The sequence below is a fragment of the Astatotilapia calliptera genome, chromosome 20, assembly GCF_964374335.1.
Source record: "Astatotilapia calliptera chromosome 20, fAstCal68.1, whole genome shotgun sequence".
In the NCBI taxonomy this organism is placed as follows: domain Eukaryota; kingdom Metazoa; phylum Chordata; class Actinopteri; order Cichliformes; family Cichlidae; genus Astatotilapia; species Astatotilapia calliptera.
In genome coordinates this window covers 37,753,527-37,779,310 of record NC_137441.1, presented here as the reverse complement: position 1 = coordinate 37,779,310, position 25,784 = coordinate 37,753,527, and the positions used below count along the sequence as shown (strand labels likewise).

Here is a 25,784-nt window from a genome sequence, read left to right as displayed (position 1 = left end):
GTGTTTATTTTGGACCTTAACTCGCCCCACAGTTTTGAGACAAGGTTCACATATGATATATCATTGTGTGCGGCTGGAGCTGGAATGAGTTGCTATGACTTTTGGTGTTTATTACTTCTATAGTTTTTTAAATATGAATATTTTAATGCAAGTTTTTTCCCATTGAAATGAATGGAGAACAAGAAAACTTCATTTGTGGTGTGCTGGCTCACTCTAGTGGTATGTCGGGAGTAATGGAGGCGGCCGCTGTGTCCCTGTGGTTGGCCTACTTGTCAGATATCGACAAATCCTACACTACAGACCAGTTGACAGCGTGCAATAACCCAGCCGATTCATTCGTCTTTACACTACCTCACAATCGACTCAACGGTGAGTTATTTGTTTGTTTTGTTTTCTCACAATTAATGTAAAGCCAAGGTATATATCAACGGCGCGCGCAGCGGAAGTATGGCATTATAGCGGATTATAATGGGGGACGCTTTTATTTTGTATAACTACCGGAAGTAGTTCCTGTGTACTGAGCTAGCTGGGTAGCTAGCGCCGCGTCGCTTAAAAAGCAGCCGGGCTTGTCTTAAACTTAAGAGGCTGACACTCGCTAAACCACCCGATCGCTCGCCAAGCGACAGACGTCCATGTGTTCAACAACAGACACACGTCATTCCCCTTCGTGGTCTAAACCAATCAGAGATAGTCGGGGCGGGACCTCTGTCCGTGGTCCAGCTGGAAGTGGAGGTGGATATAGACAGGTGAGTAGCTTGAATGAAGCGATATCGATTCATTAAATCCTGAATTGAATGAATATAAATGTGTTTTACCAGAAACGCCAGAATCTCAGGTTAAAGCTCACAAAACTATTTCAACAACAACCAGCAAATGAGAGCAGGAAACGCATTCCACACGAAGACGTAAACAGAGCATCAGAATTAGCTTAGTCGGCGTGGGGGCTAATATCATCCTTAATTCCTTCTTACTTTTGCTGTTTTGCTTCCAACACGATGAAACCCACAGTTCACGCACAGCTAACTGTGAGAGAAACTTCAAGAAAAGTTTCCCATCTCAAACATGTGTTTTCTGCATTACTCATTCGCTTATTACCCATCAGTCTACCGTTGTTTACAGCGCTGGCGGCCGCTGTCTTTTCTTTCCTTTGTAAATGACGTCGGATAAGAAAGCTTAATTTCTGCTGTTCAATACTGAAGAAATGTAAACTTTTTCAAATTAGGTATAATTGCAGAATATTTTTAAGGTTATCTGCTATAAAATCCATGCCAGGAAAATCTCCTTTATGTTTTTATTTTTTTATTTTTTTATTCTCAGTTACTTTGACACAACGGCATGTGCTGTGATGGTCACATCTCTGATAAAGTTTAGTGTCAGTACTGATAAATGATCAGAATTATAAGATCTCTCACTTTCTGAGTAAAAATTGCACCAAATCGAATCTGGACCTTGTGAATCGGAATCAAGTGGATTATAGAAATCAGTGATGATACACAGTGTGTGTGTGTGTGTGTGTGTGTGTGTGTGTGTGTGCTTTGGTGTGTGTGCTTTGGTGTGTGTGTGTGTGTGTGTGTGTGTGTGTGTGTGTGTGTGTGTGTGTGTGTGTGTGTGTGTGAGACAGAGAGAGAGAGAGAGAGAGAGTGACACTTGCTGTGTATTTAAGAAACAAACGCTCAAAGAAACCAAACAGAATGACACAGGCAGAAAGACACTGTTTTATTTTGGTAACCAATGATGCATTTCTTCTTCCCTTGTACAGTGCACCCTGAAGCCGTGTGTGGACCAGGAGATCAGCAGAACAGGAACCACAGAGCGTCAGCGGCAGACATCCAAGCTGCACAGGGCACACGCAGCACCAGGCAGAATTAATGACGTCCCTGATCCACAGCTCAAGCCCAGCCACCCGCTGCCTCCTCGCCGCCTCCTCCTGGGACCTTCAAGGACCACCCACCAGCCACTGGTACACATTCCAATCTTACACAATGGCCCCAGCATCACAGGGCATCTCCTGACATTAAAATCTATCCTGATTTCTGTTGTTTTTCCCTCATCTCTGAGCCGCTGAGTGTGTGTGTGTGTGTGTGTGTGTGTGTGTGTGTGTGTGTGTGTGTGTGTGTGTCTCTCTTTTACACAAAAAACACATGTCAGTTGTTAAGGAAAATGTTATAAAACACTTCTTCAGTAAAGACTCAGAGAAGAGAAACACACAGAACTTCTTGCTAGCAAGGGCAGCCTCCACTCTAAGAGACTCCAGTGAGAGAACTGCCCCGGTCTTTATTTTATACTCCATTGAGCGTGTGTGTGTGCGTGTGTGTGTGTGCGTGTGTGTGTGTGTGTGTGTGTTGACAGAGAGAGAGAGACAGAGAGAGAGAGAGAGAGGGAGAGATACAAAGGAATGTAATTCAAATTTTGCACTTCAGACCTTACAGTGTGTGTGTGTGTGTGTGTGTGTGTGTGTGTGTGTGTGTGTGTTGACAGAGAGAGAGAGAGAGAGAGAGAGAGACAGAGAGAGAGAGAGAGAGAGAGAGGGAGAGATACAAAGGAATGTAATTCAAATTTTGCACTTCAGACCTTACTGTGTGTGTGTGTGTGTGTGTGTGTGTGTGTGTGTGTGTGTGTGTGTGTGTGTGTGTGTCTGTCTTTTACACAAAAAATGCACTTGCAACAACTTTAATATGGAATGTACTGGACTTCCCAGCTAGGCGCCCTCCTGTGGACGACAGGTGCAATTGATTGTCAAAAGCAGATATCTAACACCTTCTGACACTTTGTACCGCATTGAGCCAGCAGAGGGAGCCCCCCTGGTTCAATCCCAGTTGCACAGCAGTTGTGACCAGCTTCTGTCTGTGTGCTTTGGTGTGTGTGAGTGTGTGTGTGTGTGTGTTGACAGAGAGAGAGAGACAGAGAGAGAGAGAGAGAGAGAGAGAGAGGGAGAGATACAAAGGAATGTAATTCAAATTTTGCACTTCAGACCTTACAGTGTGTGTGTGTGTGTGTGTGTGTGTGTGTGTGTGTGTGTGTGTGTGTTGACAGAGAGAGAGAGAGAGAGAGAGAGAGAGAGAGGGAGAGATACAAAGGAATGTAATTCAAATTTTGCACTTCAGACCTTACAGTGTGTGTGTGTGTGTGTGTGTGTGTGTGTGTGTGTGTGTGTGTGTGTCTGTCTTTTACACAAAAAATGCACTTGCAACAACTTTAATATGGAATGTACTGGACTTCCCAGCTAGGCGCCCTCCTGTGGACGACAGGTGCAATCCCAGTTGCACAGCACTTGACCAGCTTCTGTGTGTGTGTGTGTGTGTGTGTGTGTGTGTGTGTGTGTGACAGACAGACAGACAGACAGACAGACAGAGAGGGAGATTCAAAGCATCAGGACCAGGAGATGACACAGTGCTCCAAAGGCCTGGTTCTGCTGCCTCCTCCTCCACCCACCTGCTGCAGACGCTTCTGTGAAGGGAAACTGCTACATGTTATGTCACCGATCCCTGCCATGCTGCGTGTCGAACGACCCGGCAGGGCCTGCTGAGTACAGTGGTGGTGGACCCAGGCCCTCTGCACCTTCCTTTCTCCGACTGGGACCGTTTTGTCCCATCCTTTTTGGTCCGATTCGCCATATCTCCAGAACCGAAGAAGCCATCGGCGTGGCCTCTTCGCCACAGCGTCCGGCACCCACCAAAACCCCCACCTAGACACCAACATCAGCCCTCTACACCTCTTACTTTTTCAGTTATTCCACTTTTGTCCCATCCTCTCCTGGCTTTTTTCCCATAACCCCTAAACCCTAACCTAACCTAACCTAACCCTAATTTAAAACAAATGTGTGAATTCGGAGAAATTTGAAGTATCCAGATGAGGTGCTGTTGTGTAACACCACAAGCTAAAACAGCTGTTTTTAATTCTAAACTTGGCTGTTTAATAATCAATCGTTATTGTTCATAAAGTCATTGCGTTACAAAAAAAATCATGTGAGCAACATAAATCTTTGCACAGGCAAACATATAATCATCATGTGGTACCTATTAATGAATGTCCAGACAAATAACACAGAAACATGAGATAATAAATAAATAAATATAATTTGCTTGGAACAAATCCATTAAATATAACGGTGCTTTGTCTTAAAGGGGCTAATGTTGCAATACCTTCAACTGTAAGAGAATCATTATTAAAAACATCCTATACTGTATGAGCGTGCCTTGGGACATAGATCACAATTTGGAGTCTAAAGCGTCATTAAATAGTCAGGAATTTATATGTTTGGGCATCATGGCAGTGCAGTGGTTAGCACGGTTCCCTCTGGAGCACTCCTACAGTTTGTCTCTCCATGCCCTTGTGGGCTTTTTTTGGATACCCAAGCTTTCTCCCAAAGTCCTAATACAAGCATTTTAGGTTAACTTGCACTTCAAAGCTAGAGCCTCCAGCTGTGCCACTGACCCTGAGTTGGATAAGAAGAAGAACGTGGATAGATGGATGTTTTGATGATTTAAACATATTTCTTCAAATCACCTCCCAGTACAGTAGTTTTGATGACAACCCATCTTAAGCAATGATTGAGAATCCAGAAGTCTTGGGTGTAGATAAAGGCTGTATCACATTTACTCATCTACTCGCTGTGCATGCAGCATAAACATTAGCTCAGCACAGTTAAATGGTTGTTCTTATGTAACAAAATAGTCCCCATGACACTGACGGGATATGAGTGTTGTGAAAAGTCACCATCTGACCTTTGCTCTGGATTTCATCCTCTGCTGGCCAACTTTTTCTCCAATCAATCAATTCAAATTATATAAAGTGTCCTAAAATGGGGAGAAGACTTAAAGAAATTTACAACCAGGCAAGTGAATGGTATAAAATAATAATGTTTATCAAAGACCATGCCGGGCTTCTTCACATCTAAACAAGGCCTTCTGGTGAGTTTTGTTGTTTTGGAGATGTTGGCATTTTTTTTTAATCCATACAGAAAAATGTAATCCTTAAAATGAAAATCTCCAAACAACAATCTATGAAGTGTTTACTCATTGGACAGGCTTTCAAAACACAACATTGGAATAACTGTTTAATGAAACCTGCTTTTTCAAATCTGCTGTTTCCACAGTTAATGTTTCCTTTTTGTAGAGCATTTAAAGAAAGAAACTGTGCCTACTTCTTTTTATAACCAAGTCCATTAAAAACTATGAAAACAATCTGTGGGCCAACTAGAGCTGAGTTTATGGAGACAGAAACACAGAAGAAGACAGCAAGGTAACTAAATAGACATCTTTTTGTCTTCCACACTCAGACAAATAATCAAACTAACTAACATCCCTGCTTTCGAGTACAAACTCTATGGTTGGTCAAGATGCAATACGTCTTACAACATGCTGCTGATTTTATTTATCGTTTCATCAGAAAAGACACTGCAAACTGCTCAGATTCAAATAATTTATTTTACCCAGAAAAACAAAAATATTTTAAAAAAACAAACAAAAAAAGTTAAAGAGAATTCTTTGTATTTCCTCTCACAGTATGAAAATCACAGATTTAATATTGCATACATCTACTGCATACATCACCTAAACATCCAGAGCAGCACAGGTGGTGTCACGGTAAAAAGCAATGTGATCTATCTGCTATTCACACTGTGTGTGTTGGTGCAAAGAAGCAAACTGTGCACAGTGAAACACTGTGTGGCATAAATATACTTGAAAAAAAATATTGACATCGGCATTACTTTCCTTAGCATTTTAGATAAGCGGAATATAAACATTTAACAAATGGGGTTTAACCAATGTGAAGTGTCTGTTAACAACCATAGCTCCTCTTGTGCAAGCCCACAGTGCATAAACATAAGCAGGATGATGCATGAACAGATAATGAATAAAAACACAATTTATTCTCAGATGAGAAATTAGAATTTCTGACAGATTATACAGGTTAATACTGAACACTTAAAATGTCCTGATATCTGCTACATTTTAGTGCGCTATAACCATGTCGCAATGTTTATATAAGGTTTATAAAGTGCTGCCACAAAGTATCCCAAAGGTCAACTGAGCAGAATTTATCATCATAACAGAAGTTGCTACAGTCTAGTTTCCATCCAAACACTGCACACATTTGAACACATTTCAGAAAATCATTAAGCTAAAAGCAAACTTCTATGCATATCTGTTTCCATATGTATGTGTGACTGCATGAAGGTGGATACTTGAGTATAAGTAGCTGATGATGTTAAATTTATTGCCGGGTGTTATCACAACCACTGCAGAACAACAGTGTGCAAATTATATATTACAAAAGATCACCAGCAAAATTAGTAGCACTGCCAAAGAATGCAGAAAAAATGAAATTATATTTACATTTGTTTCATATATTAATTTAACTAATGCTCCTCCTCGCCATTAGTTCTCACATACATACTGTATGCTTCTATCTGACATGCTTCATGCACGATTAGTGTATAAAAAGCTAGTTTCAATTGCACTTTGCCACATTTCACTGTTATCAATACACACATATTTTTTTGAACTTTAAAAGTATTTTTTCTTCTTTTTTTCTGAACTTACACCTCAGATTTTATATCCAAAATGGTCAAAAAATGCAGGTGGATGGAAATATCTTTAAGTCTTTTGACTTACTCATACAATGATTGTCGATAAATCAAAGATGCATGGATTACCATGTTAGCAGATGACAGCCTTCAGACAAAGATTTTGAGAGTTGTCAACATCAATCTGCAAAAATCTACAAGGAGAGTCTGTTGTGCAGGTGAGGTCGGACCGAGTCCATTAAACAGACTATTCTGTCCTGTCTCTGCAAACTGCTGGAAATCAGGTCCCATTTGGAGGAACACAGTTAAACAGTCAGAGGCTACACTTTAATTTATCGCTGCAAATATGCTGAGACATGGTGCTTTACATCGGCAGTGCAATGGTCATGAGAGTCTGTGTACTTGAGATGCAACCTTTCTAGAGTTCATGAAGTCTTTTCAAGATCGCAGGCACTGATTATCACATAAAACTGAACTGAAGAGCTGGAATTAAACCCAGTTTTTCAGCACACTAAAGTTTCTAATACGCTTCGTATTACAGCATTTCCTTTTTTGTTTGTCGTTGTCCAACAACCCTGTCCGCCTCGCCTCTCAGCTGCTCCAAATCGTCCTCTGAGCTGTGCCGCACCCCCCTTGAGAAAATCTTGCGACGTGACTGGGAGCTAAGGTCCAGCAGATCAAAGGAATCGGAGGAGAAGAGGCTATCCTCGCTCACAACACTAGAGGGGCGGCTATGACGGCCCTCAGCATCCCCTGCAGTCTGGAGGAGATGCTGCAGAGCCTCTGGGAATATTGCAGGAGTTGGAGAGGGAGAAGACTGGTGGTTGTCAGGAAGATCCAGGCTGCGAGAAAACTTTCCATTACGTTTCAAAATACCCTTACGTCTTCTTACTGCTTCTGTGCGCATTGTGGGACTGTCTTCAACTCCAGGGAGACATGTTTGTTGTTTGTGGGAACAGGACTGACCTGCATTACTGTCTGTACTTCCTACACCTGAGCCCCTTCTGTCTGATGAGGAACCATAACCTGACTCCCCACCATACAAGTTCTTTAGTATCCCTTTCTTGGGCATTTTGGACGACGGCTGACTGAATGTAGTTGGAGACAGAAGGCTGGTTGATAGGACGTCAACATACGCATGAGTAAGACTGTGTGTTCGACAGGGCTGCGGTGCAGTGTTACAGAGCTGAGAGGGGGAGTTATCCCTGGGAGGGGTGTGAAAGACTGAATCTAAACTTCTCTGGTGTTTCAGAATACCTTTGGGCTTTTTTCTTTCAAAAGTGGAACTGGAGGAAATCACCACGGAAGAAGCAGTTGCTAAACAAACGTCACTGCAAGCTCCCTGTGCAGTCTGGGGAATCGCATTCTCCTTGCGAGACTTCCTAAGACTCGATATTCCACCGCGCACCCTTGCACCTCCCCCACATTCGTGCTTTAGAGGTAAGCTGAAGTAAAAGGGGTTGGAAGCGTGTTGAGGAAGACCGGAAGAGTCTGAGGACAGGCAGTCTGCATCCGCCGTCAAACTGCTAGCAGCAGCAACCTGATTCTGCCAGTCGATGTAGCGAGCCAGCAGCGGGGAGGGGCACTCTTGGTGTGGAAATGAAGGGCAGTCACACACACTCTCTTCATATCCCCAGTTCACCCACCAGTGGTTAGCCACGTCCTCTATCGTGGCTCTCTCATCCACACGCACTGTCAGCAACCAGCCGATGAGAGCACAGGCGTCTGGAGGGGACAGAGTCAACAGTTATTTATGGCCACTACGCTGACAAACCAGATCCCATTTGACAGATTTAAAAATATATATAAAAAATAAAGTTATGAAGCTTTACCAGAGGGGGGGTTGGGTCTGCGATAGCGACCTTGGCTGATCTGCTCTGTGAGTTTTGTGTGACTGGCACCATCGAATGGCATGCTGCTGTAAACAAGGGCATACAGCAACACCCCCAGTGCCCAGCAGTCCACCTAAGACACAAACACATACAGAATGAAATATTATATTATTTTAAAGCATATTCATGAACAAAAGAAGATGTACTGTGGTTTAAAGCTACACTAATCCAGAAGATATGAATTTTACACTGCTAAATTAGTGTAATTTAGCATTGCACTAATATAAATAACAATGTTGGATTCATGAAAGACACAAAATGCAGCAGAACCAGCGACATCATAATTTTTTTACATTTTAAAGAGCTTTTTTTCATGCCAGCATCTGGTGCGTACAATACCCACAATGCAAGTTGTTAGAATTAGCTAATGTACTAGAAAGCTGTTGTTTTAAAAGAAAACCAGCCACATGTGGTGACATTAAATGATGATGTAATCTCACCAAAAGCAGCCCTCCAGTCTTGCAGTAAACAAAACTGATTATTCTGTGAACATTTTAAAACAACCTAACATCCATAATGCTGGGAATTAACAGCATGTTGACCAACCTCTGGTCCCTGGTATGGGAGCCCTTTCACGATCTCTGGGGCAGCGTAGAGCGGACTTCCACAGTAGGTTTGCAGCAGCGTGCCCTTGTGGAAATTATTTGAGAGGCCAAAATCAGCCAGCTGCAAAAAAGAAAGAATGCAAATTAACATATTTTGTTAATAATTATTTTTATTTCTTCCTACTGCTGACACTATTCAAAGCTTTCACAGCTGCTGGATGTGTCTGCGCTCATTTTCTGTGTCAAGTAAACACAAGAGGTTCATGTGACACTGTGAATCATAGATGGCGTAACTGTCACATTACAAGACAACAGATCTCAGTCCAGATGTCTCTCCACAAACTCAAAACACTGATATCTCAAACTTTATGTCACAGTGAACTAATCAGTTCACACTGAATCCTGCACTGAGTTTCATTCACTTTAGCACTCGGCCTCACACAATCTAAATTCCTTTTCAGTGACTATGTACGGAAAGCTTTTAGTCATGTGGGAAAGAAAATACACAATAACTCAAAAGCAATTCCTTTTAAAGGAGCCAAAAATACTGCAGGTATGCTGAGCTTTTGCCAGAGTAAGTGTGAGCGAGGAAAAGGGGAGCGGGCCAAAAGCATCAGGCTGCTTACGCCCACGTAATGGAACAATCACTCACTCGAGGCTCTGAAAGCCATACGCAGACATACTGTGTCTCTCCTCTATCTGCGAAGATTATAAACATGCATGCTGGCTCACTATCAGCCCTCGTGGTGTTAAAAATATTCACAATGACAGCTTCACTTCCATGGTAGAGAGATACGGGGAAACAAAGACCTCATTGAAGAAGACAACACTGTAAATGCAAGCCAGCTCACTGTTCATATATATCCAGTGGCAATTAGCACATTTCTTTGGACTCCCATATGTTTGCATGCATTCAGTCTATAGTGAGACAGTTCTTCATGAAGCTGGAAGAGTGAATGAATGACTACCAAATGCTTACGAAAACAAAGTCAAACACAAAGTTACACTCTACAGACTAATATTCTACTTTAAACCTGACATGACCTAACATTTCACATATCTGCCTCTCTCTGCCCCATACAGATGCCATTAAGCAGCTATTGTGCAGACATAACAACGCATTGCACAGAGCCTCGGTGATTTCCTGCAGCAGATGCCGAGAAAGGCCGGTGCGGTGAACCTCCGGTGATGTGGTTGGCAGCGAATGAAGACCCGCAGAGAAGTCTGCACATAGCGTTTTCTTTTGACAGACAGAGCACACATACGTAAACCCCCTGACTGGCATGAATCCTCAAGATTGTCGCTAAATTCCCGGCATTCCCTGCTGACCATGCACAGCTCTGATATAGGGAGAACAATGCCCAAATAAGGCAAGAAATATTCCCTGGGTTCTTTTGTAAGGCCTTACATTGTGTTTTTTCACATTCACTGTCCATTGCTCAACAACACATTGAAATTCCTCTGGGTAGAAAATGCTCCAACATATATCCTGAAAGTACACTGTGTTTGCATTTTATGTTGGAGGCGGCAAAACAATCCACGTAGCATGGATCAGATGATAATGGGAAGGGGTTAGGGTTAGGGGAACAATATGAGGGAGGTCTGGAATGGTGTGAAAACCATCACAGGCCACAACACCAAGAAAAGCACAGTGGGGGGGACTGTGGAGAAGGCAAACGAACTCAACAACTTCTTCAACAGGTTTGACCAGCCCACAACCCCCCCACCCTCACCCTCACCTTTACTACAGAGTCCTCTCCCCACTCTCCTACCTCCCTCGCTTCCCCCCCCCTTCCTACACCATGACACCCCCTCCTCCAATCCCTCTCTCAGCAGCAAGACATCTCCCCCCCTCCCCTCCTCCCAAACATCTCCAAGTGTCACAGTGGATCAGGTCAGTAGACAACTGAGGAAGCTTCGCCCCAGGAAGGCAGCAGGCCCAGACAAGGTGTGTCCTAGGATGCTAAAGGCATGTGCTGCTGAACTTGGGGAGCCGCTACAACGAGTCTTCAATCTCAGTCTGCGACTGGGGAGAGTGCCCGCCCTATGGAAGATATCCTGCATCGTCCCGGTCCCCAAAAGGAACCGGCCCAATGAGCTGAATGACTTCCAACCGGTGGCACTGACGTCACATCTTATGAAGACTCTAGAGCGGCTCTTCCTCAACCTCCTCCGACCACAGGTACAACATGCCCAGGACCCACTACAGTTTGCATACAAGGCGGGTGTCGGAGTGGAGGATGCCATCCTGTACCTCCTGCATAGAGCCCACTCACACCTGGATGGGGGAAAAGGCACGGTCAGGATCCTGTTTCTTGACTTTTCCAGTGCCTTTAATACCATCCGGCCCTGTATGCTTCAGGAAAAACTGAACAGGATGGAGGTGGACCCCTGCCTGGTCGCTTGGATCTCCGACTACCTCACCGACAGGCCACAGTACGTCAGGCTGAAGGACATCACGTCTGACACTGTGGTCAGCAGCACAGGAGCACCACAGGGAACTGTGCTGTCCCCTCTTCTCCTCACCCTGTACACCTCTGACTTCTGCTACAACTCTGAATTATGCCATATTCAGAAGTTTGCAGATGACACGGCCATCATGGGGTGTATCTGGGATGATCAGGAAGAGGAGTACAGAAATCTGGTGAGGAACTTTGTCGCATGGAGTCACACAAACCACCTGCAACTCAACACCTCAAAGACCAAGGAACTGGTTGTGGACTTCGGGAGGTCCAGAGAAGGTCCACTGCCGGTTCAGATAGAGGGGGAGGAGGTGGAGGTGGTCAACAAGTACAAGTACCTCGGGCTGTGGGTGGACAATAAACTGGACTGGTCATGCAACACAGAGCACCTGTATAAAAAAGCCCAAAGCCGACTGTACTTCCTCAGGAGGCTGAGGTCTTTTAACATCTGCAGGAAGCTCCTGAGGATGTTTTACCAGTCGGTGGTTGCTGGAGTACTTTTCTATGCTGTGGTGTGCTGGGGGAGCAGCACAGCAAAGAAGGACTCATGCAGGCTGGAGAAACTGATCAGGAAGGCTAGCTCTGTGGTCGGCATGAAGCTGGACACTCTGGTGACAGTGGCAGAGAAAAGGACATTAAAGAAACTGATGGACATTATGAACAATGCTGGGCATCCTCTGCACACGGCCATTAACAACCAGAAGAGTCTGTTCAGTGACAGGTTGCTTCTCCCCAAGACAAGAACTAACAGACTTAAAAACTCCTTTGTCCCACACGCCATCAAACTGTTTAACTCCTCTCTGGAGGGGAGAGGGAGGGGAGACAGGAGGACAAAGGAGGGGGGAACAACTAAGTTGTAGTGCCTCTTCACCTCACTGTGCAATACCTTTTGTGCAATACTTTTGTAAATGGTCAATGGTGCAATAGACTCAATACTTGAAATGTGCAATTCACTTGTATTTTTATTTTTATTCCTATTTATTCTATTTATCCCCTTCGTATATTTTATTTTTATTTGTCTCTGTATTTATATGTGTGTGTGTGTGTGTGTGTGTGTGTGTGTGTGTATGTATATATATATATATAACACCCAGCACGCCCCTGCGGGCGGTTTATCCTTCAAGCTCGGGTCCTCTACCAGAGGCCTGGGAGCTTGAGGGTCCTGCGCAGTATCTTAGCTGTTCCCAGGACTGCGCTCTTCTGGACAGAGATCTCCGATGTTGTTCCCGGGATCTGCTGGAGCCACTCGCCTAGCTTGGGAGTCACCGCACCTAGTGCTCCGATTACCACGGGGACCACCGTTACCTTCACCCTCCACATCCTCTCGAGCTCTTCTCTGAGCCCTTGGTATTTCTCCAGCTTCTCGTGTTCCTTCTTCCTGATATTGCTGTCATTCGGAACCGCTACATCGATCACTACGGCCGTCTTCTTCTGTTTGTCTACCACCACTATGTCCGGTTGGTTAGCCACCACCATTTTGTCCGTCTGTATCTGGAAGTCCCACAGGATCTTAGCTCAGTCATTCTCCACCACCCTTGGGGGCATCTCCCATTTTGACCTCGGGACTTCCAGGTTATACTCGGCACAGATGTTCCTGTACACTATGCCGGCCACTTGGTTATTGCGTTCCATGTATGCCTTGCCTGCTAGCATCTTGCACCCTGCTGTTATGTGCTGGATTGTCTCTGGGGCATCTTTACACAGCCTGCACCTGGGGTCTTGCCTGGTGTGATAGACCCCAGCCTCTATGGATCTTGTGCTCAGAGCTTGTTCTTGTGCTGCCATGATTAGTGCTTCTGTGCTGTCTTTCAGTCCAGCTTTGTCCAGCCACTGGTAGGATTTCTGGATATCAGCCACCTCCCCTATCTGCCGGTGGTACATACCGTGCAGGGGCCTGTCCTTCCATGATGGTTCCTCGTCTCCCTCCTCTTTCTTGGGTTTCTGCTGCCTGAGGTATTCACTGAGCACTCGGTCAGTTGGGGCCATCTTCCCAATGTATTCTTGGATGTTCCTTGTCTCATCCTGGACTGTGGTGCTGACACTCACCAGTCCCCGGCCCCCTTCCTTCCGCTTAACGTACAGCCTCAGGGTGCTGGATTTGGGGTGAAACCCTCCATGCATGGTAAGGAGCTTTCTTGTCTTTATGTCAGTGGCTTCTATCTCCTCCTTTGGCCAGCCTATTACCCCAGCAGGGTACCTGATCACGGGCAGGGCGTACGTGTTGATGGCCCGGATCTTGTTCTTACCATTCAGCTGACTCCTCAGGACTTGCCTGACCCTCTGCAGGTACTTGGTGGTTGCAGCTTTTCTAGCGGCCTCTTCATGGTTCCCATTCGCCTGTGGGATCCCCAAGTACTTGTAACTGTCCTCTATGTCTGCAATGTTGCCTTCTGGTAGTTCAATCCCCTCAGTTCTGACTACCTTCCCTCTCTTTGTTACCATCCGACTACACTTCTCCAGTCCGAACGACATTCCAATGTCATTGCTGTATAGCCTGGTAGTGTGGATCAGTGAATCGATGTCTCGTTCACTCTTGGCATACAGCTTGATGTCATCCATGTACAGGAGGTGGCTGACAACTGCTCCGTTCCGTAGTCGGTATCCGTAGCCAGTCTTGTTAATGATCTCACTGAGGGGGTTCAGGCCTATGCAGAACAGCAGTGGGGACAGAGCATCTCCTTGGTAGATCCCGCACTTGATGGTGACTTGTGCTATGGGCTTGGAGTTGGCCTCTAGTGTTGTACGCCACATCCCCATTGAGTTCCTGATGAAGGCTCTTAGGGTCCCATTGATCTTGTACAATTCTAGGCATTCCAGTATCCAGCTGTGGGGCATTGAGTCATAGGCCTTCTTGTAATCAATCCAGGCAGTGCACAGGTTGGTCAGTCTGGTCTTGCAGTCTTGGCTGATTGTTCTGTCTACCAGTAGTTGGTGTTTTGCGCCTCTGGTATTCTTGCCAATTCCTTTCTGTGTCCCGCTCATGTATTGACCCACGTGCCTGTTCATCTTAGCCGATATGATGCCTAACAGGAGCTTCCATGTAGTACTGAGGCAGGTTATTGGTCGGTAGTTGGAGGGGACCGGTCCCTTCTTGGGGTCCTTGGGGATCAGGACCGTCCGGCCTTCAGTTAGCCATTCCGGGTGTCTCTCGTTAACTAGCAGCTGGTTCATTTGTGCTGCCAGACGCTCGTGGAGTGCAGTCAGCTTCTTCAGCCAGTAGGCGTGAACCATGTCGGGCCCTGGTGCTGTCCAGCTCTTCATACTGGAGACCCTTTCTTGGATATCTGCCACTGTGATGGTTACTGGACCCTGTTCAGGGAGGTCGCTGTGGTCTGCCCTCAGATCCTCTAGCCACTGAGCATTGCCGTTATGGGTTGCATCCTTCTCCCATATGCTCTTCCAGTATTGCTCCGTCTCCAGCCTTGGTGGTGCTGTTCTCTTATTGTTCCCTTGCCACTGAGAGTACACCTTTGCTGGTTCTGTGGAGAACAGCTGGTTTATTCTCCTGCCTTCTATCTCTCTGGTGTACCTCCTCAAGCGGCTGGCCAAGGCTGTGAGTCTTTGCTTGGCAGTTTCCAAGGCCTCAGGTATGGACAACTTGCTGTATTTCTTAGGCACCTTATTTGTCGCACCTTTCTGCAACTCCGTTAGTTGGCTAACCTCCCTCCGTGCTACTTTGATCTTGCCCTCTAGCCTCCTTCTCCATGGAGGGTACTGCCCCTTGTGGCTGTTCAACTTGTAGCCAAGCATCTCACTGATCACTGCTGCCGTATTGTAGATCAGCTTGTTAGTGTCGGTAATCGTGGTTGTAGGTATTGCCCGTAGTGCTGCATTAACATATATATATATGTGTGTGTATATGTATATATATGTGTGTGTATATGTATATATATGTGTGTGTATATGTATATATATGTGTGTGTATATGTATATATATGTGTGTGTATAAGCTGGAGAAATACCAAGGGCTCAGAGAAGAGCTCGAGAGGATGTGGAGGGTGAAGGTAACGGTGGTCCCCGTGGTAATCGGAGCACTAGGTGCGGTGACTCCCAAGCTAGGCGAGTGGCTCCAGCAGATCCCGGGAATAACATCGGAGATCTCTGTCCAGAAGAGCGCAGTCCTGGGAACAGCTAAGATACTGCGCAGGACCCTCAAGCTCCCAGGCCTCTGGTAGAGGACCCGAGCTTGAAGGATAAACCGCCCGCAGGGGCGTGCTGGGTGTTTTTTTTTGTTTATATATATATATATATAAAACATTCTGTAACTGTAACTTCTGTCGGTGCTGTGCTTTTGGAAACAGAATTTCCCAGAGGAACCCACCCGAGGAATTAATAAAGTTCTATCTTATCTTATCTCATTAAATGCTAAGGAAATGTGGCAAGATGGCTCAGTTAGTGCACAATATTTTCTTAGGATCCTACCTTTACATTCAAATCTTGGTCCAAAAGAATGTTCTCCAGCTTGAGGTCTCGATGCACAACCCCATTCTGCAAGACAGGAGAAACACACTTGAGGTCCTGCTCTTGGAGAGTCTGAAGGAAGATCATCAGACTGTTTAATTATTCTCAAGCATGAGAAGGTGCTCTGTTTTTTCATCGGATGACGGTTTGAGTCGCCGACTGGCATTAAGCACAAGTGTGCAAGGAAAAGGCAGATGACTCAAAATCTACACTATTTGTAGCAAAATAAATTGCATATGTAGTACCTCATTAGGTGTGGTCACCCAGGAAATCATGTGACACTTTAAACATTCCTGTCAGTTCGTCTTAAACAAACTTTATTTCATTTATTAAATTCTCTTCTTATGTGAAGGAAATGGCCAATGACCTCAGACAGTGCTTTGTGTGCTACATGTAACTGCACTATGTGTGTATGTGTGCAAGCACGGCAGACACACGTATGGTTAGATGTGGTTTATCAGGTCGTTTACAGGCATTTTACTATCGTTTAAAATGCCTGTGAACGGAGCAGTGAATGGCCCTCGATTATTTCCATTTTTCTCGTGAAGTCTTGCTCATCTTTCCATGTGCACCGCATACCTCTGAGGCACATTCAATAATTCATTCACGCTGGAACATTCATGTCTATTTTGGGACAATATTCAAGGGCACGAGGAGCCCAAATTCCATCACCCTGCACACCACAGAGACGCAGAAGCTGAATGATAAGTTTAACGTGAGCAGATTCACACAGAGTCCAAACTGCCAAAATAAGAAAAGCAAAACAACTGCCTTTTTTTCCCCATGTCCAGCTCAGCTGACAGTCAGGCAGATATCCTAAGTTCCACTGTAATGCACTTCTGTTTAAACAGGACTTAATAGGGGTTTGGAGCGTGATGTCACGGGGGTGGGCGTGGAAAGGATTTTGGCCCGATCCGCCATTTTGGGGGTCTAAGTAAGGAGCGAAAGCATAGCCATGGTTCGTACTTGCTGTGTGGTCGGCTGCAATGTTCGATCTTACGACTGGCACGGGAATAAGTTTGGATTGTCTTTTTATGCTTTCCCAACCTGGAAGCAACATGAAGGAGCTCATGTATCAGATATTACCAAACGAAGGCGTCTAGCCTGGATAGCAGCCGTGAGACGAGCTGATATCAAGTTCTGTTACGTCTCCAGATATCAGTTGGTGTGCTCAAGACATTTTCATTCCGGTAAGTTCTAAATATGTTCACATCACACTTTATAGCTGAATAATATCATCGTTGGTGGTCTCAGAAGTTATAGAAATTGCGATCAAACATAGAATGGAGTGACTTGATTGGTTGATGTAAAGACAATAAATGAAATGAGACAGGAAGGACACAAATTGGCGTTAATAATTTACCCGATTATCAATGTGTTAACTTGCATGTACTTTACAATTATGGGCATATAATATGATAACGATATTTTAGCAGTTAAATGATAAATGTGTAACATTAATTATGGTGGGGGGTGGAAAATGGCTATTTCACTTGGTGCACTCCAGCTGACTTACTTTGACGACGTACTCAGAGTTTGGCGGCTTGAAAATAGCCAAATCTTGCACCCAGCCATTTGTAAATTGGATGTGTGCCTCCAGTGACTTGTAATTACGAAACTGGTTCGCTGTGTAAGCGCTTACTCCACAAACAAGATACGTGAAGATATCGGGGTAGGACAGTGGCGGTAAGTCGTCTGGGTCTTTACTCCACTGCCGTATTTCAAATGGGTCCAGATTTGCGATGCACTCTATTTTTTTTCAAGTACCGCTGCTTCGCCTCTGGACGCAATCGGTCTCTATACCGTCCGTTTTCTTTTGAGCTGCTTTTAAGCATGTTTCTTGTCGTCGTCGTTCCAACACAGTGTGTTTGTTTTGATTCGTAGACCCCGAAAATGGAGCTGCGCTCCCACAATGCATTGCGGCGTGACGTCAACTCCAAAGCCCTATAAGTCCTCGATAATTCCTGCTTTCTGGCCTGATTTTATGTACACAACAATAAATCAGAGAAACAAAGAAGTGTTTGTTTCTATGCCAAGGCTTACAATAATGTTGAAGGAGGCTCATTTAGCGTTTGTTAAATGTGTCAGTGTGTGACTGTAAAGAACAATCGAGCCTTATAATGCGCTCTTAACCCAAAGAGATCTGAAAACTCAAGTCAAGTTTTTCTGCAGTAATAGGATTAGGATTTATTGGTTTAAGCGGTACAGTATTTGCATGTGTGCACACGTGCCTGTGTGCAATTTGCTAACTTGTAATGTATTCCTGTTGGGCACCTGCAGAACACATGTGGGTAGGTTGTTTGGTGTGTATAAACCTTATGGCAGTAGTGGACAGCAGATGTAATCTGTCTGAAGATGCTGCGGGCTTCTGTTTCTGGCAGTCGCCTCCTCTCCTGTATGTAATCATACAGCTCTCCTCTGCTGGCGTACTCCATCACAATCACAATCTTATCCCGGCTCTCAAACACTGTCAACACAGGAAAACAGAAACCTTTAATGCTGTTTTGGCTGTGTAGGTTTTCAACTCCTGTGTAATCCGTGTATGCAAATGCTTATTGATTTCAATAAATCTTCATAGAAACAGAAATATCTGCAGTTTCTGTCATTTGTACAACTTTAAAAGAGTCTCACCTGATGAATGGCTACCAATCGAAATGATATACTTAAGTATAGTGACAGGTGTGGGGCTAACTGGAATTTTTTATCTTATTGATGACTATAACATCCTCCTCATTTGTTCTATTGAACAACAATACCCATCCAACAATAAATGGGAGACCTTTAGTGAATAAGGGTAAAAATCTTCTGTTTTTATTGTTAAGTAACACTACAAGATGATGAAACAAGATACCAAAGACCATCTCTCAAGGCTGTTTTAGAAGTTTTACAATTCTTTTCCATCATATTGTTTCATTTCTGGGTGCTGTAGCTTTTAGCAAATCATTTTTGGGGAGATTCCTTCTTGCTGCAGTGAGTATTTTGGTGGTTTAGCCTGAATTGACCCAGAGTGGTATTTGTAGTAGTTTTGGGATATTTTTCCCAAATTAGTGCATCAGTGATATGATTTTAAGTTAAGTATTTAACAACAATGCAAGTTTATGGAACGGAGTAAGAAGACATGTGTACGATTCTTTGTACAAATAGGAAATACTTAGTTGGGTCGTGTCATTGTTGGTTTTGGGCTTCAAATAGGATTTGTGAGCATTACCAGCGTTATCCCTTAGCCCCTGGCATTGTTAAACAACACTGCTGTAAATGCTGCTGTGTGTGTTGTGGAACTTAATATCTTTCAACTAACGTTCTTTAAAATATTGACTGCCTAAACGCTAGCTGGATACCAAACTATGAAATTGTCTGATTACGTGGGAAGGTGTGTCAGTGTCATCTTACCCTCATGGAAGCGTATGATGTTGGGGTGACTGAGTGAAGATGTGATCTCAATCTCTCTCTGGATGTGAATTCTGTCCAGGTTGTCGGTGATGCGCTCCTTGCGGATTGACTTGATCGCCACCTTGGAAGGAAGACAAAGTTTAGAGGATGTTATACAAAAAAGGTTGTATCCAAATTTCATACACCATGTGTTAAATCTAGTGACTGAGTAATAAAACTTGAGCCAGTAGATTTAATTTCCATAAATTCCTCAGAAAACACACAAATTTAACCATTTTCTGCTTTACCTCCATCAAAGCAACAAATAAATAAACAGTTCATGCATCATCTGCACAGCCAAACATGGAAACAAAGGCATACTGTACATACTGTTGATGCTTAAAAACACACACGCTCATACACTAATAAAATCTCTGGGTATTAGACATGATTATGTGGGTTTAAAGGCTGCATGGTGAGAGCAGATCTCGTGATGTGAGATGTTCAGAGGCAGAAGGTTGACAGCTGCAGTGTTCACACTCTGCTTCTTTAATCCCATACACCAGTGCAACCCGAAGCTTCTGAACACACACACGCAGGCCCGCAATAAAAACATGCATCCTAAAACAAACCTATAAAACTGGTTGGATAGAATAAGTGTCACATAATCAACACTTTACAAAGACGAGACAAGTGCATGCAGGCAGACAACGAGGCATCGGAGTGTGCCTAAAATACACAAAGGACAACAGAGACGTGGAATATAACAAGTAGCTGAAGCCATGGGACTAATTTGTGAGGCTGATATTTAAACATGGGACGAAACATGCGCTGTATAATTTTGCATGTCCCTGTGGGTGAGCTCCCACAGGTCAAAACTCGAGTTTTCTCAGCTGGCGGGGGGAAAAAAATGTCTCCGAAAAACTGGAAGAGACACAGTTCGCACGCTCCATCAACCATGATAGTTATGCAACACAACACGAACACCATCCAGGGAACCCCTGAGACTGAAGTGACCTTCTGATTTATGAGGTCATCAGCTGAAGGGCAGATATTAAAAAGTTGGGGAGGCAGATTCTGATGCTCACTAAAGAGCCATTTATGACCCAAATACTTAAAGCAATGTGAGGAAGAGAAGGGGAGACTGTAAAATCAGTTACTGGGATGATTTAGTGCAATATAACAGATAAAAGTTATGGATTAGACACATCAAGATATAGACTGGGAGTCAAAAAATTCTACTGCCGTCTCAGCTCTAATTTACTACCAAGACTTTGAAGTGACACATGACACAGGGAATACAGACCCTCTGGGTATGGTTCAGGGCAAAGTGAGCATTTTATCTGACTGATTTCAAGGGGCCATGTGTGAGTAGAGGAAGCTGTGGTTGTTTGTGTGATCTCACCCTTATGCCTGCAAATATCCTGCAGATGCATCACGCAGAGATATGACCTCTAAAGTATCCTTCTCACCAACAACATCTCATCGTTTCCTCTAAAAACTGCAACCATGCAAACTGCAACAATGTGTAGGAAACACAACGCAGCATGTGGGAGTCATTCAGGCGTTCTCTGACATCATCACGGCCTATATTATGATGGCATGGCAATTTTAGATGTGCAAAGGGATGTACTAGCTTTCCCATCCCCTTCTTGTTTTCCTGCTGACTCCAGTCTTGACTTATTGCAGGTGTGTTTGTCTGTATGAAGTCATCATGGGGGTTGGGGTGTGCACCAACTTCCTTCCTACCCTGCTATTCTCACAAACACACAAATGTATCCCAGGAGCCTGAGCATCACTAAAGGTCCCTGCTGCATCTGTGAACGATTTAGCGGCAGAATTATACAGGCTTCCTGCCAGAGTGACCCTTGACCTCCAATCATCTACACACAGCCTTAAGCCGTCCCTTTCCTTAACCAGGAATTGCAGAACTGATGGGAAACTGGGCAAAGACATATACATTAAATGCAAGAAAGGAAACAAGAATTTTTTTCTGATGGCATTATCTGATTGCTTCAATTCCTTTTTTTTTTTCTTTCTTGCCTACGATATTTAAGCTTTAAAAACAAGTGAGGCTCCAAACCAGGGTAAGTGACCACAGAATACTTAGCTTGCATAACCAAGGCTGGTTATTCATCTTTCCTTTTGCTTTACCCTGTGCATTCATGAGGATGACTTACATTCCTTTCTTGCAGCGTCACAGGAAAACCACTTAGACACTTTACAGGAACAAGTCTCAAGTGAGCTCCTTAATATAAAATCACTCATAGTGCCTTCTCTTCCTGCTCTTCTTCCTGCTTTCCTCTCCCATCTCCCCAAGCTCACAAAACAGCCCGCTAGCCTTGTTTCCAAAAATAATGCCTGTTTTGTTTCAAAGAATCCTTGGTATGTGCCTGCTAATGGCTCAAGGAATTCAGCTTTTCCCCCTTGTCCTACCAAACCCACTCACCCTGCGCGCGCGCACACACACACACACACACACACACACACACACACACACACACACACACACACGGCCTTGTTCATCTCTCTGTATCCTACCAGCAGTCTCTTATACATGCTTCACTACATGTTAAGATATAGAATAGAATTGAATTGTACACAACAGAAAACAAGTTGCAAAGTGCTTGAAAGTCGTGCAAAGAAATGACCTGGTATGAATAGAGTCCGTGTGTGAGTGGCATGAGTGATGAGGGTAACTCAGGCCATGGCTCAGATTAGTGAGGTGATTGGGCAGGGGTGGGGTGTGGGGAGAAAGTGTTTTTTGACAGTCTGAATGTCCCAGGGGAAGAAGGTGTTTTTGAGTCTGAAGGTGTGGGACCTGATTGACCTGAGGCGCCAACCAGAAGGCAGCAGGTCATACAGGTGGTGGGCGCGGTGCAAAGGGTCGCCTGTGATGGCCCTGGTTTTCCTGAGATAGGAGGATCTGGCGATGGCTTCCAAGGGTGGTAGAGGGCAGTGACTGATGTTTTAGGTGATGTTAATTACGCTCTGCACAGGCTTCGTGTTCTCTGTTGTGGCCCCTGCGTAGCAAACACCCAGGAAGTAGAAGAGCACACTCTCCAATGAGGAGCTGTAGAAGGCCACTTCTGGTCCAGGTTATTCTTCCTCAGGACACAGAGGAAATGAAGCTGCTGTTGGGCTTTCTTTACCAGGGTGTTGTGGCTCCAGGTGAGATCCATGGAGATGTGGGTGATTCTACAGATTCCACCCATTCTTAATTTATAATGAGTGGGGAGTAGACCTATCTTTGCCTCATGAAGTCCATTATGAGTTCTTTTGTTTTAAGGGAGTTAAGCTTCAGGTTATTTTCTGAGCACCGTCAGGACATCATTGGCATACGTGTCGATGTCATTAGTTGGCTGGGTTGGTGTGCAGTCATAGGTGTACAATAGAGGGCTGAGAATGATTTGCTCTGTAAGCAAACTGGTGGGGGTTGAGGGAAGGGGGGTAGGCAGTCTCTGATATACTGAGACATTTTCTAGTTGGTGAGGGCTACGACGTCTCCACACCTGGCGGGGGTTACTATCAGTGAGGAGATCTGGCAATCACAGTTGAAGGAGCCAGACAAATTGTGAGAAACTCACTCTAATCAGGATCATCTTTTTTGTCGCAATCAGATTATGGAACTGTGTTTATTTACTAAAATAAACCAGAAAGGAAACTGATGAGGCCCCGTCCTCTCAGATCACAGCACAGAGGGAGGGATTAAGGTCTGACCAGACATAAACCCACGATTATTCAAACTAATCTGGCACCACATTCTGTTTTAACCTAGATATTCAGATTGTGAAGTTAAATAGAAACTTGTTATGGTATTATGTCTTGCTCTCTGTGTGTGTGTGCTTAAGTCTGGGTTTTTAGGGGTCAGACTCTAGTTGGAGCAGACCTATTGTAGTGATTTTATCCCCTTTTTCAATTGCTGAGTGAGTCAGACCAAAGGCATCTCAAGCTGGCAGCACAAGAAATGGGTTCAGGATCAACGCATATCCTACCACACGCAGAGCGCCCCCCACGAAGTTCTTTCCACCTTCAAATTAATATTTAATTACCACTGAGCAACACTGTGGCAAGTGCAGCACGCAAGCACAGACGCATGAAGACACAGGCGAAAAGTAAAAGCATGGGAATCACATTACACTTTTTATAGGCTTTTTACAGGGTCAGCAGACGAGGTTAGGAGGTCAGATCAATTTCAGAAACTGATAATTTATCGTTTCCTTTCACCACATTTCGCCCTTTGTTTAGGAAATAACGAGTCCTTCAGCCACACAGCTCCGAAAAGCTTGAGGCAGTATAATATGATGGGTTATGGTGACCATCTTACCGTCTTCAGGCTCGCTCTCTCCACCGCTTTCTTCACTTTGCCGTAGGTGCCTTTCCCCAGCGTCTCCATCACCTCATAACGGTGCTTTAAGTTGTGCTTGTGCTGATGCTTTTTTACTTCAATGGACGCTGTGGCTGTGGATGCCTGGCCCAGCGCCTCCACGCCTACTTTCATGTTTCTCTGTCGCTTCTCCGCGTTGCAGGCACGGCGGCTGTCCATTCTCGGTGACTGCTCGCCGCCATGCTGGCTGCTGGACGCCGCGTCCTGCAGGCAGCCCAGCTCGGAGCGTCCGCTAGTGTTCATTGCGTCTCTGCTGTCCGCCTCACGTCTGCCCATCCTCTCTGCGCACTTTGCGCACCTGTCAGGAGCAGCTTTCCTCGGGACCGGATCCCCAAATCAATTTGAGTTTTGATAAAAAGCAGCTGGAGCTCTTTTTAATGATCGGGTTGTCCATATAGAGTCTCACACGTTTAAAGGAGGCTTCTGTAATGGTCTGAAAATTAAGAAATGCCCCAAAGCCGTCTGATCTATCGGCCCAGCTGTTGTTTTCTACTACCACTCTCAGTCTCAGGAACACAGCAACAGGAGCGACGGGAACCACACGCTCCGAGGCGAGGGGTGGAGCCTCCACAAGGCAACATCCCCGAGCGTCACACTCGTTTGGGATTAATTTGGGTTTTTCCAGCGAATACTTGACCTACCCAGCGGCAGAAACACGGGGGAAGAAGGCATGCGGGGAATGTCCTGCGGGTCAGATTTACCCTAAATCCATCACTTCAATCAGACATTTGTGGTGATGCTGTGCCATGCGGCGAGCTTCGAAGACTCTGAGGAAGTTGGCAGAGACTTTGCAGTCAAAGAAAAGGGATTTTATTCTTTTATTTAAAACGTACATTTTAAACAGTAAAACAAAGAAACAAAAAAAACTGTTATAGATAAAGTAACCTCGGTTAAACGTCATGAAATAAGACAGCAGAAGCAAAGGACAGTGAGAGATACATGCTCTGTGGCTGTGTTGTGTGCAGAGTACAACTAACAAGTTAAGGATGGTTTAGCTGTCAGCAGTTGTTAAACCAGTATCTGCACTATATCTGCCAAATTTCCCTAGCAGAACTTAACACCAGGTAATGTGTGGCCCTTAATTTAAAACGCAGCCAGAGAGAGTGAAGCAGCAGCAGCAGCAGGTCCCACTCCAGCTTATGTGATACAAGGTGAGTTTAAAAAAGTGGAAACTACAAGTTATTCCAAATAATCATTAGTGTCAGTAGCAGTTTCAGCTGAAAGGACTGAGCTTTATCATATGCTGGACGAGGAGTTCACAGCTACAAGATATTTTGAGGAAAGCAATGTGTTTGAAACTGAAGATATAGCATTTTAAAATACCACAGTGGCTCTGCTGCTTTATTAAAAGAAACGCTTTTGTTAGTTCTAATGAAACCGCATCAGGCAGGACACCAGCATAACTGTGAGCTCTCTAGTAGATGTTTCCGTGCATGACTAAATCACCCAGAATATCTGCAAGACCATTAGACTGCAGTACATGACGTCTCTGGCTTTTGTGGTTGGTAACATCAAAAGAACACTAACAGAAAGTGGGCTTAAAAGTAGGACAAGGGTTAAAATGAGGTTTACTGTTCTTTGTGGATTTTTGGAAATTGTTAAACTTATTCATCCTCGACTGACTCCTTCGTTGGGTTACCCACCACAAGCATATTATACTGGTTCAAATACTTCTTTCTCATTTGTTTCTCTACTGTTGTTAAAATTTGATGACATATAAAGTCATATTTTTGGAGCTTTGTGCAAACTTTTGACTTAATCACAGCAACATTTGTAATGACAGTTACATACTGGAATTCAGTGCATGCAGCATACAATAAGGCAATGCCAAAGAAACAGTTTTAAACTTGTGGTTGAAGGTTGGAGATCAAAAGACATGCTGCTGAGGCATGAGCATGCATCTCTGAAACATCAGTGACATTTTTGCATGAAAACAACATTTCAGTTGAATGCAAAAGTTTAAACAACGAAATGCTTAAATAAATATATTTCAAGTGTAAGCCAGAAGAATGTGGCCACATGTTGAACATGCTGGCTTTTTTCCTTGTTGTAGTGTTGAGAATAGATTTGTGATGAGATCACAATCCATTGTTTCCACTGCAAACAAATAGATGTGAGTGAACAGTGACATCTAGTGGT

At 44.4% G+C, this 25,784-nt stretch overlaps 1 protein-coding gene and 1 long non-coding RNA gene across 4 annotated transcripts; one reads left to right on the top strand and one right to left on the bottom strand.

Annotated features, from left to right (window-relative positions):
- The first annotated feature begins 13 nt into the window (after positions 1 to 13).
- LOC145423167 (uncharacterized) lies at positions 14 to 4,354 on the top strand. 3 transcript variants are annotated; one of them, XR_013904277.1, is made up of 3 exons: positions 14 to 369; positions 1,760 to 1,960; positions 3,336 to 4,354. It is a non-coding gene; the product is annotated as an uncharacterized LOC145423167 (long non-coding RNA). The 3 variants fall into 3 exon arrangements; XR_013904275.1 differs by having other exon boundaries at positions 3,332 to 4,354; XR_013904276.1 differs by having other exon boundaries at positions 3,328 to 4,354.
- Positions 4,355 to 5,407: 1,053 nt separating this feature from the next.
- On the bottom strand, positions 5,408 to 24,927 carry LOC113013554 (NUAK family SNF1-like kinase 1). Its single transcript, XM_026154560.2, has 7 exons — positions 23,586 to 24,927; positions 19,280 to 19,400; positions 18,205 to 18,356; positions 15,851 to 15,916; positions 8,968 to 9,087; positions 8,362 to 8,494; positions 5,408 to 8,254 (listed from the first exon to the last, which is right to left on the bottom strand). Exons 1-7 carry the CDS (start codon positions 23,919 to 23,921, stop codon positions 7,065 to 7,067), a joined length of 2,118 nt encoding a protein of 705 aa, XP_026010345.1. The 5' UTR covers positions 23,922 to 24,927; the 3' UTR covers positions 5,408 to 7,064.
- Positions 24,928 to 25,784: the final 857 nt, after the last annotated feature.

Excerpts from the sequence above, each read along its gene's own strand:
- LOC113013554 (XM_026154560.2), bottom strand. The coding sequence starts at position 23,921 with ATGGGCAGACGTGAGGCGGACAGCAGAGACGCAATGAACACTAGCGGA. Across the intron at positions 15,917-18,204 it reads CTGTCCACTACTGCCATAAG|AATGGGGTTGTGCATCGAGA; the intron begins GTTTATACACAC and ends CCTGTCTTGCAG. Across the intron at positions 8,495-8,967 it reads TCCCATACCAGGGACCAGAG|GTGGACTGCTGGGCACTGGG; the intron begins GTTGGTCAACAT and ends TTTGTGTCTTAG.